The sequence below is a fragment of the Eupeodes corollae genome, chromosome 1, assembly GCF_945859685.1.
Source record: "Eupeodes corollae chromosome 1, idEupCoro1.1, whole genome shotgun sequence".
Classification (NCBI taxonomy): Eukaryota; Metazoa; Arthropoda; class Insecta; order Diptera; family Syrphidae; genus Eupeodes; species Eupeodes corollae.
In genome coordinates this window covers 25,477,730-25,494,651 of record NC_079147.1, presented here as the reverse complement: position 1 = coordinate 25,494,651, position 16,922 = coordinate 25,477,730, and the positions used below count along the sequence as shown (strand labels likewise).

General features: G+C 36.2%; 1 protein-coding gene across 1 annotated transcript; it reads right to left on the bottom strand.

Annotated features, from left to right (window-relative positions):
- Positions 1-919: 919 nt before the first annotated feature.
- Positions 920-16,243, bottom strand: LOC129939718 (DDB1- and CUL4-associated factor 5). The gene is made up of 8 exons (XM_056047834.1): positions 14,547-16,243; positions 14,263-14,443; positions 6,282-6,548; positions 5,944-6,218; positions 5,753-5,883; positions 5,338-5,686; positions 4,830-5,267; positions 920-1,974 (listed from the first exon to the last, which is right to left on the bottom strand). The coding sequence occupies exons 1-8, from the start codon at positions 14,833-14,835 to the stop codon at positions 1,115-1,117; spliced, it is 2,790 nt and encodes a 929-aa protein (XP_055903809.1). The 5' UTR covers positions 14,836-16,243; the 3' UTR covers positions 920-1,114.
- Positions 16,244-16,922: the final 679 nt, after the last annotated feature.

The following is a 16,922-nucleotide window of genomic DNA, read 5'->3' as shown; positions in this document are numbered from 1 at the left end:
AAATACGATCCTAGTGGAAAATCTAATACAATTTTGAATTACGAACGGATTTCGTGATGCAGTTGTTAGCAATTCGTAAAAAATTCCGAATACGATCAAATTCGTGATAAGCCTGATTATATGGATAATAAAAATAAAAGTTACCGTGAACAAAATTGGAATTTGCAAATGCTTATATTTTTGCACAGTTCTCTGAACAGTAAAATTTAAAAAAAAAGACAAAGTATCTTAGAAACTTGATTTTCCATACAAAAATAAGTTCGATGGACTACTTCCGAAATAGTTTATGTTTCCTGTTTTCGTAAGAGAAGAAGTAAATATTAAGACGAACATTTTATTCATGATAGCATTTATTAAGATTTTCAGTTTGTAAGGAAGCGTTAAACTTCCTCACCGCTGAATCAAAACCGAACCCGAATTTAATGTATAAACCTAATCGAATCGGTGGGTATTCATTCTCTTAAAAAACGATGAGTATATCCGGAATTATTTCACATTTTCCCTCACAAACATTAAAGTTTGATTTACTATTTTAAAAATTGACAAAAAGTTCCATAATACGAATACATTTATACACAACTCAATTTTCACAACAACAATATTTTGACTTCTGAGGCCTTGTGTATTGGTATATCAGTATTTTAAATTTAAGTCAATAAGCCAGTTAAATTAATTAGAGCGCAATACTTATACCTACATATATGATAAATCAAAAAGAATATCTAATTAACAATAATTTGTATACCAAAGTTTAATTGATTATAATAATAAATCAAAAGAATTTCACATTTAAAATATAACACATTTATGATTTAAACAATTTTGCATTTAATTATTGTGTTTTTGTTTCTGTCAATTTCGACAAATCTTATGAAATACAAAAATTAAATAAAAATGTCTTAAATAAAAAAAAAGAAAACTTTTAATCTTGAATAAAGTAAAATAAAATAAAATGAAATAAAATTGTTGTATATTATTTTGTTTGTTAATAAAATGACACACAACATAAAGCGTCCACGCATCACAGTTTGCTTCTGCTCAAAAATGAAAACTTAACTTAAATCCATGCTGGGTGTTGAGAGGGGGGAGGGGTTAGTGACTTATTTTTATTCTCTTAATCACTTTCAGACTCTTCGGCGAATTTTTTCCGATAGTTTCTTCGCACGCGAGAAACTTTTTGTTGGAACAAATTCATGCTTACCACATTATTGCCACTCTGAGTACCGCTGCTATTATGATGATCACAAGGAGTTCGGGTAGGATTGCGACATTCTGGAGCACTGCAATGAGGTGTTAGTGTTGCTTCACTTATCCCGCTATCCGGGGTTAGAAGATGATGAGTTGATTGCAGAATCTCTTCATTGCTATTACTGTTCCTATTATTGTTACTTGTTGCTTCGGCTTCAATAAAGGACGACGAAGTTCCGGCGACTATTGGTGAATCAGGATTATTAATACTATTGCTAGAAGTTTTGGCTATATCAGTCGATTGATTGCTACTTGTATCAGTAATGTTACTATTATTATTATTATTATTTATATTTATATTGTTAGCGGTGGTGGTGGGAGTAATGGTAATGGCATCAGCATCGGATGCAACTGGATTGGTTGTGGTGTTTGTGAATTTTCTTCGTTTGCTTGAGAGATGATGATTGCAATCGGTAGAGGAACTGGACGTTTCGTCTAGGAAGCTGCTATTCGATAAACGAGAATTCGAATGGCTCGAGTATATGTCCAAGTCAATTCTGCGTCGGCGATTGACGTTGCTACGTGTTTGTACAGGCGGTGGTGACTGAGGAGAGTCATCGTGTGCATGACCAAAGCCATTTATCTTGACTGCTGGCCTTGCTGGTATGATTGGTATGTGACTGACATCTGGCACGGGTACAATTGGAACAATAACTTCGTCGTCATCGTCATCTTCGTCAGAATCTTCAACCAATAGTTGCTGTTGTCGAAGGCGAAGAATCGCATCTGAAATGGAAAATAATTTTGAAGTAGTTTGTTATGTATACTGACATTGGATATTAAGATTTACAACAGATCCTCAACAAATCTTGGTGTTATGGGCTCTATTGGAAATGTTTTTTTTTTTTGATGACAACTTAAGAGGCTTGAAGGTAACTAAGCCTGCTAGACAAGAATACCTCAAATCACAAAACAATACTTATAGTAAAAAGTCCTCAGAGAAACTGCATTTGTAATTTAGTCACTGATGGAAGTGGAATTAATAGAAAAGAGTAATCTTAAGCTTGTGAATAAGAGAATAAACTAAAAGGAGTTTAGAAATATGATTTGAAGTTTTATAAACCTTAGATTGCACATGCAAAGTATTTAAAATCAGCACAATTCATTGGTAATGTGCAAAAGGTTGCGAGTGAAAGTACTGAAACTATTTCGAACTCGCGAGAAAAAGAAATAAAATATCCTGTCGAAATGATGTAGCTGATTAAGGAAAGGAGGAGAAGCTACGAGTTTTCTAGATGATAAGGAAATTTTCAACCGCCCTAACAACGGACTGAAAAAGGAACAGTGAGTTTAAAAATGATTATACTTTTTATAGCAGAAAAGCGTCCCAAAATACTCCACACACCAAACTCATCGATAAAATCTCAGGATGGTAAATGGATCTAAAACATAAAACAAGAGGCTAACCTTGGAAGAGGCACTATCCGTGATACATACTTTAGTTGAGGCAGGCAGGGATTGAACCCAAAACCTCTAGCATTAGTTAAATGCACTAAAAACCACGCAACTTTTTTTCTTTTTTCTAGCTCAGGTAAACAATAAACATTGGTTAACACAAGTTATGTAATAAACCAGCAGGGTTCGAACGGATAACTAATCAGGTTTTGAAAGCAAAAAAATCACTGCAAAAGTTTTCGAAAAACTGAAAAAAAAACTAAGAAAAATAATAAAAGAAAGAACTCTAATGACGAACCATAAAATTAGTTTAGTATTCCACGATAAACAAACATTTAAAAATTTCTCCATCAAATGACAACAAGTGTGGAGAGAAAAGCAGAAGTTGTGGGGCTGAAAATTAGTTCCGACAAAACAAAAATGATCAGCCTCGGAACCCGACCAACCTCTCAAATAAATATTCTCTCGCAAACGGTGGAAAAAGTGGAGAGCTTTCAATACCTTGGAAGTATCGTTTCCATCGAAGGCGACACCGAACAAGACGTCATCTGCCGCATCGGCAATGTAAAAGCGGCGTTCAAACATTCGTTAATAGATGTCTTTATAACATGCGGTTTTTCTGGCCAAACCCCATATCAAATGAGGTGCTTCATAGAAGGACAGGTCGGGAACCTATAGAATCTATAATACGAAGATGTAAGTGGCAATGGATTGGACATACGTTTCGAAAAGGACACGACTGCATTGCAGGCCAAGCAATGCAGTGAAGTCCGCTCACACATGAAGGAAGAAGAGCTGGACGACCGAATCAGCGGAATCAGCGTTACTAGGCAAGAGTTGCACGAAGGGGCGTAGGCGTATGCCCCTTAAGGGGTTCCCAACGGACTTAACAGGTCTGAGGACCTAATTAAGTACGATAAACAAAGTTCATCAAACTACGGATGTAGTGAAAAGGCACTTAAAGTCCAACAAAGCCGCTGCCCGATCCTCAAGAAAGAAGAGCCTCTGAACCGCTCCATCGAATGCCGAAAAGATATCACCAATGCTTTTTATGTCAATAAAGGTTGGAATCGTTTTTGAGAATTGCGAATGAAGAGGAGAAGGTATTTTTAGTGACCAATAAGGGGTAGGTATCTGCTGTCATCTTTGACAAAACTTTGAGATAATTAATAATACCAGCACTAAAATGAAATGCAAATCGCTACTTCTTTGAACATAGAATGTAATTGATTAGTAAAGTCCTCCCTCGAGCGTCTACATTCAACATCTATAAGGTACCCATCATCCTGGTTCCCATTTATGGCGCTGAGGCCTGGATCCTTTCAAAGAAAGATAAGATGTTTCTGGATTTTTGGTCTTGTCTGTATCAATGGAGGGTGGAGGAGCGACATTGATCTTGTCAAAAGAACAAACGACTTAGATGGCTTGGTCATATTAAACGAATTTTTATAAATGTTCCAGTCCAGAAATTCTTCGAAACCAATCCAAAGGGATGACGCAGTAGAGCAAGACCGCGACTTAAGTGGCGCACGCAGGTCGAAGGACCTTAACCAACTTGACGTGCGAAGACGAGCTGGCTGAACACGCATGTTGGTTGCGGTCCAAGGTCCAACACGGACTGTAGCGGCTTCTTATGTAAGTAAGTAAGTTTCAATTTGCATTAAAAAGTACAGAAGTACCTTCTCCAATAATACTTTTTTATGGTTTTGGATGCAAAGCTCAAAGAAAGAGCACTTAAAAAAGAAAGAGAGGTCCGTAATGGAAATTGTTTTAAACGTACAAGAAAATATTAGAAACGATATTTAAGCATTGCAAGGACAAAGACAAAGATACAGAAGAAACCTTACGCTGATATTCGAGTGGCGTAATTAATTTAATAACGTTATTGTCAAGAATCACTTTAAAAGCTCTTCATTAAAAACTCTCCAAGAGGCTCAAGTACGCTGCTGGAGCACCAGCTTTAAAATGTAAGTTATATTTAAGTTTTAAAAGTTTATAGCTTTTTTTAAACTGTAGGCAAATCAGAAGGAGGCAAATCGCTTTCATCGTCTCAAAAATTCTTTCTTTACAGCATCTTTTTCACAAAGAAGCGATTCGTCATTATGAATTGGAATAAATTTAAATGTCTATTAGATGGGTTTTTAGATTTAACCATTCACTCAACAGTTATTCAACTAAATCCTTACCTTTACCACTAGAAGTAATTCCTGTGCTCGTGCTGGGGATGGCTACATTCAAATGATTGCTTGGCAAAGGAACTTGGTCGTCATCGTCAGATGATGTCACATTCACCGATATTCTTCTTTGTTTTTTGTTCTTTTTTCTTCTCGCATTTGAAAGACCACTTCCGCTCGGGCCCTGACCACGATCACGATATCCATAGTGACTCCCTCGACCATGCCGCTTGGAGCTGTGGGTAATACGACTGTTCGCACCTGCACGTTGAGAGGTACCTCTGCCAGCCATATTTAGTCGCTGTGGACGTCTATTTGAGTTTGAAGCTCCTTTCAATGCCAACCGGCGCAATGTATTGCGCTTGGTTGCAATAAGGTAAGCTATACGATTTGCATATCTGTGTGTTTGGATTTTCATTTTATTCAATATAGAATTCTTACGCTGACGTTCTGCAAAAACAACAACAAAATTACGTTCATCCTAACAAAAAAGGAACACGAAGCTTTATAAAATACTAACCTCTTTTGTGAACAAAATAACGCAACAACTCCTGTTCATCGGAGTCTTCAATCGAACTATTATTTGGACTATGTGAACTTCCGCCACCATCTGATGCCAATTGAGAGTCGGATGAGTTGTTGGTGTCCCAGCCTTCGATCTCTTGTTGAATGAGTGAGTCAAAAAATGCCATCATCCTTGGGTCTTCATTTGTATTGCGACTGCTGTAGTCATGAGGCATATGGGACCAGCTTTGTGGTGTCAACGATGGAAAAGTAAACGGCGAAAAGAGATCTCGTGGATTTTCAGAACAAGTTGCTTCTTCCATAAGGGATCCGGTCCAGTCTTTTTGATTAAATGGACTCCAAAGCTACAAAATGTACAATTGACAAAATACTACTCAAGTAAAAAAGAATGCATGCTAATTTGTTCGTACCTTGACAATCTTTTCAACGCCAGAAGAAGCCAAGATGCATTTCTCACGATTGTATCGCACCTGATTAACTATTGAACGATGACCGTAAAGAACCATTTGTGTTGATTCGATCCATTGATCAGTCAATTCCACTAAAATCACAAATGATTATAACTATTACTGTTAAAAGAAAATTTCCATTGACAACTTACAATCTGCATCTGATACCCGCCAGACATACAAATTAAAATCATCTGACCCTGAGAGCACCAGTTCGTCATCTTCGCCAGCGAATGTACAACTTTTCATGGTGCATGAGTTGTAGTAGTCGGGATGATAGAATTGGCAAATTGGCTCCGACGAGAATGTATTATACAAGATCGGTGGCAGACGTCGTCGAAGTGCTAGGATTAAATTGCCAAAACTATTGAATCGGACGCTCATGTAACTTGGATGACTCTCATCGAATCCGTATTGAATGACAGGACTAAATTAAGAACGGATTTATAAATTTTATTGCTCCTTAATACGTATTTAATTTTTTTATTACCTGTGTGGTTTTCGAATGTCCCAGAAAGCAGCACCTCTTTTTGAATTGGCCGTGACGAGAAAATTTCCACCAAACGGATGAAATTGCACGGCATGAAATGATGCACGATATTTAGCTACTACAAGTGGATCGGCTGGATCGATACGTTGATCAAATACAAGGATTTGTCCATCTTCACAAGCTGTCGCAAAAATGTCATCGCAAGTTGGATCAATCGAAAGTCCATAGACAGGTTTCTCATGTTTGTATACATTATGGAGTTTACCGCTGTAAGGAAATTAAAGTGAATAGATTAGAGATAAGGATTATAGTAGCTTCAAAAGATGAAGCAATAAGTGCTACGATTGGTTGATTTAAGATATAAGATAAGAGGCGAAAGGAGGCAGATCTAAGGATTCATTGATTGACGGCGATTTTGATACGGACGTACATAGGATAGACGTTTTAAGGTAAGTCTTAAAGGATAAATTGAAGGAAACGAATATGATCGCATATCTACATTCGAAGAAAGCTTTTCCAATAATAGGTTTAATTTTGATATTCATTGTAAAGAGAGTATATTGCATTTACGACACAAGTCAAATGGCCGTCACGGCTGCCGTTGCATATTCAAATTGTTTATGACACATTCGTTGCTGTATATCCTCGAAAAATCACAAATTCCATTTTATTAGCCCTGAATCCATTAAAGACCATGGGTATAGAATAATCCTTAACTAAAGTTGTTAAATCACAATATTTTGGTAGGAAATCTTGATCAACTCTTTGAGAAACAATACGGTCGGGAAAGTTTTTTTTTGAAAAATTGCGATTGTTTCTTTGCTTGTGTGGCACTTGGCGCTACCGTCATGTTAAAAATAAATGTCGTCCATATTACAATCTTCAAATTTTGATGGAGCAATTCATTAAACGTAGTATTTGATCCTGTTTCGTTTTTAAATAAATAGGCCCAATTAATCTACTCTTAGTGACACGCCTCGGATAGCGAGGCATTTCAATAATCATCCTTGGATTTTCCTACCTTCAAAACGTAGATTTTGAGGGGAAGATGATTTTTTAATGAAAATCTGGATGATTTTGTTGCATTTAAAGGACATAATGACCGTGTGTTAAATGAACTTTAAGACTCAAGTTGTTTGTGAGAAGCCTGATTTTAAAAGTCGACTATGACCCGAAAAACCTAGATTTTTGTCGATACTACGGACTAAAAAAATCTAAATTTTGTGGCGCAACAGTCCGTTGAGAATTGAGCCTAGTGACTTTCAACTCTCAACCATTCCTGTGTGCGATTGTTGTCAGGGATGGAGGAGACCTACAGTTTTATGCCGAATCCGAACTGCTAGTTTGAGAAAGCACTTTTCATGATAAGAATTACTCTTGTAAAATTTTTAAATTTCTCGCAAGAGGCAATACCCATAAAATAAATTTGGATGACATAGGCAGGGATCGAAGCCAAGACCTCTGGCATGACAGTCCAATGCACAGCAGCAATACTTGTCCTTGAGCTCCATACATAGTTTCGATTAGAGTAGAATAAAATATTCATAATTTTTGTAGTGAACCGTAAAAAGTTCTTAGTAATGACGTATTTTTTACTAGTAAAAATATGACAGGTTAAAAGCGATAGCTTAAAAAATACCAGGGGTGGAATCGGGTAAGGTGATTTGTGATAGGTGACAGTCACAATCAACAAATTCGGTCTGTGTAAGGTGATAGTCACCAGTGACAATCACGATTTGGTGACTTTTTTTTGGTGACAGCTCTTTAGTTGTCACCTTCATTGGAAATTTATTTTTATTTATAGTTGCTTATTTCGATTGAATAAGGAAACATTTTTACATATCCTACCGCTTCTGGATTTGTCAGCTGGAATGCGGTCAACATACATTCCCCCTATTCTTCGATTAGCCGTGACTTTAAATTTTCTTGGAGGTGGTGGCTACCGAAGGCAAGTTGGCGCTTTGTTCATGGTTATAAAATTTCTATAGTCCCTTCCTATGGTGGACCATTTAACAATCGAGTTTAGTTTCTCCCAAAGCATTCTGTGGGCATCCCGTGAATGCACGTTTTTAATAAACGCCCACGTTCGCGAATGATTCACATATGCTATCCGCATCTAAAAAAATTTCAGATTCCTTTGAGTTGTTATTGCAACAGCTGTGTTTTTACATAGTATTACAACAACACAAACTTATCCGGATAGCTTCAGATCGCTTTTTGAATACAACCACTGAAATTGTAACAAACGTCAGTGAATTTCTTCTAAAGTGATACCAAATTCTAAACAAAATTTGGTGATCACCTTACACAGACGCAAAAATTTGTTTGATCACTTTTTATGATCACAAAGGTGACAATCAAAAATCACCTTAGCCGATTCCACCCCAGGCTATTTAAAATTAAACAACTTATAGGAAAACCCTTTATAAAGGCCTTGAGAAGGAGTGATGAAGAGTACTCGAGTCACATAGGGGTTGTGACGATTTAATTGATCATTGTTAAAGAACGCCGGGTACTAATCTGAAAAAAAAAAACAAAGCTCTCGATCACATAAAAGCCGAAGTAAAACCAAACAATATTCAAAAATTACATTACATTACATTTCACACTACTCAGCACATAAATGTACAGAGTAGAGAACACAGGACCTTGAGCGACTAGAACAACAGACAGAAAGAAATAAACACATGACAACAGCACGCGGTAGGTTTCTAAACGGTCGCCCATCTTTCTACTAACAACGCTCACTGATGCTTGATTTCGTTGGTCGATATGGGCCGTTGCCCATATTCAAAAATAAATAAATAAACACTAATCGTTTAATATTGCTTTTGAAATTATACAAGATTATCAGCTTATAAAATATACCTAGTCCAGCCATAAGTTCTGTTACATTTTAAGACCAAACGCAATAAAAAAAATCTAGTTCATTTTATATCATCAATTTTATTTTTTTAAATTAGTTCACAATAATAGATAGTTTTAAGAAAAAAAGTTGTACTCAAAATTAGCCTTAATGCATGCTTTCAAACGTTGTGGTCATTGGTCTATAGCGGCACGCTATGGTGTCGATGGGTATCGATGACGCTGCTATTAACAAAGCAGCTTTTAGGCTATCCAAATTTCGATGGGGTGTCTTACAGGCCATATTCTCCAGTTCGGACCACAAACTGTAATTCAATGGATTCAAATCTGGACTCCCCGACGGCCAATATGCAGCTGCAATAAAATCCAGAATATTTGTTCTAAGCCACTCTTATTTGGTTTTGGCTTTGTGTGCGGAGCAGTCATGTTGAAAGGCCTACGAGTATCTTTCTCCGTTAAAAAGAGGATTTGTTAATCTTTTAACAACACACTGGAGAACATTCAGCTGATACACTTTTGCACCGGTTTTCATGCAAACTATTACTGAAGCGGGATGGTGTCCACGCTGAACCCTTGGAACAACTTTTTTAGCTTCTTTGGATGACGTCGCATAAATTTAATCATTTTTTTATTATAAACTTCTTCTATTGTGAGATTTTTTATCCGCAAACAAGATATTTTTATGTTCATTATCCGAGTGACACTGCAAAAGCTTTTTGCTTCTTTCAAGTTTTATTTTTTTAAGACTTGTAGTTAAAAGATGTCCTGTTGTCCGACGATATGCTTTCATAACACACGCACAAAATACAAAACATAATTAACATTTAATAAGAAGTATTACAGAACAAAAAATAAAATAAAGACGTTTGCGATAGTGGAGCACTTATTTAGATTTAACTCTATCGATGAACAGTGTAAGTAATATAAAATGCTCATTCGACTTAAAGCTTCATTCTTTCCATAGTTAGTTCTATGAAAGTAAATATTTATAAAATGAACGCAGGTGATGAGTTCCGCACTGGTTTGAATTTACCAATAAGTAGCGGATGTTGTTGATGAGATTGGTGGAGTTGTTGTTGGTATTTTTGACAGCTTTCATCGTAGAGAGACTGTCTGTACATATAATCTGCTCTTTTAAGCCTCTTATATGGCAGTAATAATGGCAAAGGCTTCAGCAGTTAAAATGGATGCGGTTTGTGGAAGTAATCAAAAAAGTTTCGGTTTACCGTCTTCATTTGTGATTGCAAAGGTTGTATTCTCTGAGGTTTTGGGCCCATCCGTAAAAGTGAATTTCCAGTTTAGATGAAATCCATAGAAAAATCTTGCGATATATCTCAACGTTTGTATGGGTTTTCCTTTGAGATGCGAGGTTTTTTATAAAGGAATTGGAGTCGATGAGCCAAGGAGGTTGCAGTAGAGCAGATTTTTTTATTTTTTACAACTCTTGTTTTGGAAATTCAGAGTTGCCAGATTGAAGAATGGTGAAAATGGCTGATGGTGTCTTGCAATCTCTTTTCCGGTTCAGTATTAATTAGTGTCGATTTTCGAGTTCGACGAAAATATCAGTTTAGCATATAGTTTATATTTGTATATATTTGCTATGCATATTCCAGATGAGGACGAACATGGCAATTGAACAAAGAAAGGGTAACATAGGGACCATTAAACTCCTTTGTACAGCGTTTTATAAAACCAAGCATAGAACTTGCCTTACTGACAATTAAATTAATGTGATGTGTAAATGATACACAATAATGAAATACACTACCGATTCGCTTTTTATAAAAGTTATCGTCTGGCATTTTAAAGAGTAAAGGGCTAGGTTATTTTTCCCACACCAAAATGTGAATCTATCAATATGGCTGGACTTTATTATTTTAAGAATCTTTATGTCGCGTAGACATGACGATACATCGTTAATAGGCAGGATGAACAGAAAAGCTAATTTTTTTTTAAAGAAATGCATATAAAGTTTTATTTAATTTATAATAAATAAATAAATTGGGTGGCGCAACAGTCCGTTGGGAACCAGGGCCTAGTGACTTACAACTCTCAACCCTTCCTGTGTGCGAGAACTGTTGTCAGGAATGAAAGGGACCTACAATTTTAGACCGAATCCGAACGGCTAATTTGAGAAAGCACTTTTCCATGACAAGAATTACTCTCTTACTGACAGAAACTTTTAATGATAGCTATAAACGACCTGTCAAGAAAATTCCAATGTTTGTTTTCAATGATAAAACCAATGGTCGCATTCACAAAGGCAGTGGCTACGTAGTCTAAATTGGCTAAATCTAACTACAAAAGTAGTTGAAATTTCCCCTCCGACGTAGTGTAAAAATTTTGGCTACAAAGTAAGTGCACACTGGTTTTTACGTTTCACAATCAGCTTTTCGGTAAGGACACAATAATTAAAAATGAAATGAATATTTCGGTATTTAAATACAAATATAAATCAGTCATATTATACAGGGTGGGGCGTGGTAACTTCCTTATCTGAAACTCTAACAACTGATCGGCTATTTCTAGTAGAGCTTTGGTTTATGGCTAGTTCGAAAGCACGTTATCTAAGGTTTTCGTTATGACTAGTTAAGTGTCAACAATGCAGTGGACAAAGCAAGAGCGCGCGTTCGCCGTGGAAGCCTACTTTTTTTCAACCGTTAGATCATCGCAATTCAACGTGCTTTCAGAACCGATTTGTTTGTGGGTGGACACGTTCATAGATACCGGTAGTGTACCAGACGGTGGAAAACATTAAAAGGGTAAGAGTGGCGATTTTGAAATATCTAGGCGATCTGTACACATACATTAGGCTGCTTTAGGGATTTCTCACAGTGAGACGAATTCTTCATGAGGAACTTAATTTTTACCCATACAAAATAATCCACGCAACTATGTTGCGCAAAAAAATGCATGTGAAGCCTTTCTCGAAAACCAGTTTCAGGACGCCCTTGTTTTTTTTAGTGACCATGCACATTTCCATATTTCAGGATGTGTAAACAAACAAAACATGCGATATTGGAGCTCCACTGACCAGAGAGAACTTCATGAGCACTCTCTGCATACGGAACGTGTGAACTTTTGGTGTGCAATATCCAGAATCGGCATTATTGGCCCATGGTTCTTTGAAGAGAAAGAAAGAGCAGTTACGGTCAATTCTGAACGTTATGTCAGCATGATTGTAGATTTTTTCTGCCCAAACTTGAAGAAATAAATGTAAGGGAAGTGTGGTTTCAACAGGATGACGCCACAGCTCACACGCCAAGAAGGTCAAAGAATATTTTGCGTGAACACTTTCCCGAAAGGCTCATCTCTCTTAGAGGCGATTTTGAGTGGCCAGCACGATCGCCAGATATAGCCCCATGTAATTTTTTCCTGTGGGGCTACCTTAAATCGTGGGAGTGCCCTGATCGTCCAAAGACCCTTCGTCATCTTAAAAATAATATTCGTGCTGCTATCGCCGACATAAGCACAGATATGCTGAAAAAAGTGGAAAACAATTTCAAATTCCGATTATCTCAGTGTCAGTGCATTGATGAGAACGGTGGCCACCTTCCAATCAACTTTCCAATAAATTTGCCTTAATTGGAAGGTAATTTTTTGGCAGCTGGCCAATCAGATACTAGAAACTTGCCTTATTTTCAAATCCCTTGCGTCGAGCCTATTTCACTCAGGTCATGGACAACACAACCTGCAATTACGAACTCAGCATATGCCTAGGTATATTTACAAAAAAAAAAACTTTTACTGCTCACGTATTTTTCGAGATTTTTTCCTAACTGTTCGGAAAACTGTCAGTCTAAAAACATCAATTTTTTTCCAATGAAAAACGACTGCAAAATAATTTGTTCGTGATTATTTTTTCTATGGCCAGTGGCATTATATATCTGAAAATTTAGTTTTCAATGTAAGACAAATTATGCAATTTATTTTACCCAATGGCCGGGTAACTTTTTGTTAGTGCTTTACGTGTAAAATAACAGCTGATCAAAAAGATGTCTAAAAAGGAATCCAAAGCTATCCAAGAATTTCTGGGGTATGTAGGTATCTGACAGAACAGCTGATTCAACACATGGTTGAATTTCAAGAAACTTGAACATTGATTTCAGCTTTTTGTATTTTTTGGTTAGCAAAAAGAAACAAATAGTTAGTTTAAGTTGTATTTGAGGATGTTCTGTACATAATAGGCGATGAAGAAGCTACTTGCCCCCGAATATTAGAAGGTTATCTCTTATTTATTTAATTGTTACGCACCTATCAATTCAATTCATCATCGTCCGACGAATCAGTTGAATTATCCATTAAATGTTTTATCTTAGAACAATTTTTGTGAACAGCTGAAAGTTTTTTTTTGACAGCTATCTCAATACAGCTGTCAAACTCGTTCAACAAGGTATCTTAAAATACACTTATCCAAGATACGCTATCCAACACGAGATTGAACGCTGCCAATGGGATGATAACCAGAGTTTTGAAAGATTAAAATCAAGAAACATTTTTTTTTTAAGAAAACATTGTTAACGATAAATATTAAATATTTTAAACTTTTGGAGATGGTTTGTTTACTAACACTTTATAAGAAAGTGTTAATAAGGTTCATTAGTTGAAGTCGCTTGAACTAAAGGTTCGCATTTTGCTGCAGCAAAAAACTCTCAAATCTAATATTCATCTTGAATTGTATTTTCAAGATAATTTCTTAATTTAATAAGATTCAATACTGAAAATAAGTATAATTTATAGAATTTAATTTAATATTAAAAAAAGGACTATGTACCTTTATCACACTATTTACATGTGTATTAAAAATGCCCCCTTATAATATCCAAAGTTACTTCGTATCCTGTAGATACCGAGATATACATTTATATACCTAAACATAAGTAGGTATAGGTACCTATTATTTATCTACGTATTTCTAAAAATAACCTATCCACTGAGAAGTTTCATATAACTTCCATCTCTTTCCCTGCTTCTTTAAAAAGAAATGGAAGGAAAAAAAAGAATTTATTAAAATTTCTTCCAAATCTTCTGTCGTGCAGGAATCCCAAACCCCCAAAAAAGGAAGATACCTATCTTAATGCATGAAAAAAATAAATAAAAATCAAATAGAACTTACGTTTCATTATCGTGCACTATAACCAGATCATCATTTCCACCCGAGAAGACTTTCCTATTCAATCGGTCGAATCCCAGGCAAAAAACATTACTTGTATGCTCCGAGTCCAACACCCGAGGTTTTTCAACTCCAGCAATTGCTTTTTCCACATCCCATATAAGAATGCGTTTATCATCTCCTCCTAAAATCAAAATTATTATTATTTCAAAAGATATTTGTTTTATAATGAAATAAAAATCAACAAGAAATATGAAAAGAATAAAGCAGAAAAACTTTTATCTCACCTGAAGCCAGAAAATCACCCCCATTCGAAAACTCGATCGCATTTACACACCCATAGTGAGCAATCAAATCGAATTTGTACAAATTTCTGGCCAAACGCAGTCGCTCACGAAACAGATGCGATTGAAAGGCCTGAGGGCTACGCTGTTGAAGCTGTCTAGCTACAATTTGCTTAAGCAGGTTTGGTCCTATCTCTGTGGATGATGATGATGATGACGACGCGGACGACGATGAAGGCAACGTCGATGGAAGCGTCGACGACGATGACGACGTCGCTGTTGGTTTAGACATTGTCAGTCAGTGGATTTCAACCAATTTCTCGGACGTAGAATACGAGACGAGTAAATAAATTTGGTAATTTTTCCTCTTCTTATTTTTTGGTCGAAGAGCACCAGCTTCACACCTTTTTTGAAGGAACCCGTCCTAAGGTGGAGTCTTCGAACGTCGAGTTCGAGTAACTTGTGTCTAATGCGCCGAGGAAAAGCAAGAGCAATAGCAATAGCAACACCAACACGAAATCGAAATCGAGGAAGACGATTTTAGGTAGGTAGGAATTATAATTTGATAAAACTTAATCGAGTTTTCAAGTTGCTATTCTGTTTCTTACTTTTTTTCCATCGGAGTCTCGGAGTCGGAGGAGACAAATTTTCAATGTTGTCTAATCTCTAATATTTATTTCACATTTTTCTCTTATGTATTGTAGAGTAGTTGAAACCAAATGTCAAAATTTAAAGAAAACTAAATGCATTTGGTTTCTTTTTTCGTCTTTTTTATTTCTAGTGTTTTTCGAGATACTTTTGTTGCTGTTGCTGTTTCTGGTGCTTTTTCAGCTGATACTTTATTTATGTACTTTCTGTGCACTCTCGTTCTTGCCGTTGTTACCTCACCTCTCTACACTGCACCGCACCTTATCTAAAACCTCCACCTAGACTCGACGACCACGACCACGACTGACGACTCTCGACTCGACTTCTCGAGCACGACGACTACGACTACGACGTCGACACAACCAACAACCACAGAACTGAAACTGAACTCGCAAGTCGCAAGTCCCAACAACTGGGACTGGGGGCACCTTATTCGATTTTGGTTTGCCTTTGCGTTTGCATGAATTGGAAAAAATAAAATCACTAAAATCACTTTCACTTTGGATTTTCAGGGATTTTGGTTTTCAAAACTAGGTATGCCAATTAAATACTCATAATCACATATGTAGGCTTTATCATTTAAAGCCTAGGTAGGTACAAATGATAAGGCTAAACCAGCCCAGCCACAGACAGGTTGTGGGTAGGTACTTATATACTTATAATATTGGAAAAGACGATGACGATGACGACGTTTTGAAAAATGATTAACCAACCAACCAGTACCAGACGGAAAATGAGACCTTTTTTCTTTCTCTCCTCACAGATCTCAGATGAGCTATAGCTGTCGTGTCGGGGCAGCTAAAAAAGTCTCTGCAGAGACCTTTTTTCAATCTCAAATCACAAAAGTCTCGAAGATCTTTTTTGGGTTTTGTTTGATGATAATTGATAGTTTTCAGTGGTAAATAGTTTTTAATCACTCTTTTTAAAACTTGGGTCTTGTAGTAAACGATAGTACTGAAGTTCTTTGTTCAATTTTCTGGAATTGTCAATTGTTTTTTTTTTTTTTAATTTGATTCTATGCTTATTTACTCGAGTATATGCTATGTTCTCCTCTATGTAGTATCTGCTCTTTTGTAGTTCAACTACTTTACGGAACAGACTAGGGGGTAAAATTAAATTATGCAGCACATTTTAAGATTCGTTTTTGTATTTTCACAACATTAAATGGAATAGGAACTCTTAAGATTGGTTGTCAAAGAGAAACCTATAGTTCTTAAATTTTAAATTTAAAGACTACCAATAAAAACTTTACAATGGGATGAGGTATTAGTTGGAACCTATGAAAATACCTTATAACTTCATATTAGTTGCATTTTATTGTGACTATAGTATCCACAAAGAACTTGTTCCAATTTATTTGCTTCAATAAATTGGGGTTTCGATATCACATAAGGGGAATTCACGATCTAGTGCATTTAGTCTGGGAATTGCATTTGAGTGTAAATATATGCACAACATAGTGAACGCCCGAAAAGCAAAATGTTCTTGCAACGATTTTTGACAGTTGTGAGAACAGCTGATTATTGTTATTTTTATTTTTTAAAAGTCTATTTTGGTTTTATATGCCGAGGAAAACTGAACAAAAACAACAAATTATTGATTCGCTTATAGAAGAAGCTGCTGCTACAATTATTGATGAAGGTAATTTCGGCAATTGACCACTTTTTATTCGGTTTTTCTCTTTTTATATTTATTTTAATTAGATCAGCCATGTTGATTATTTAAATATCA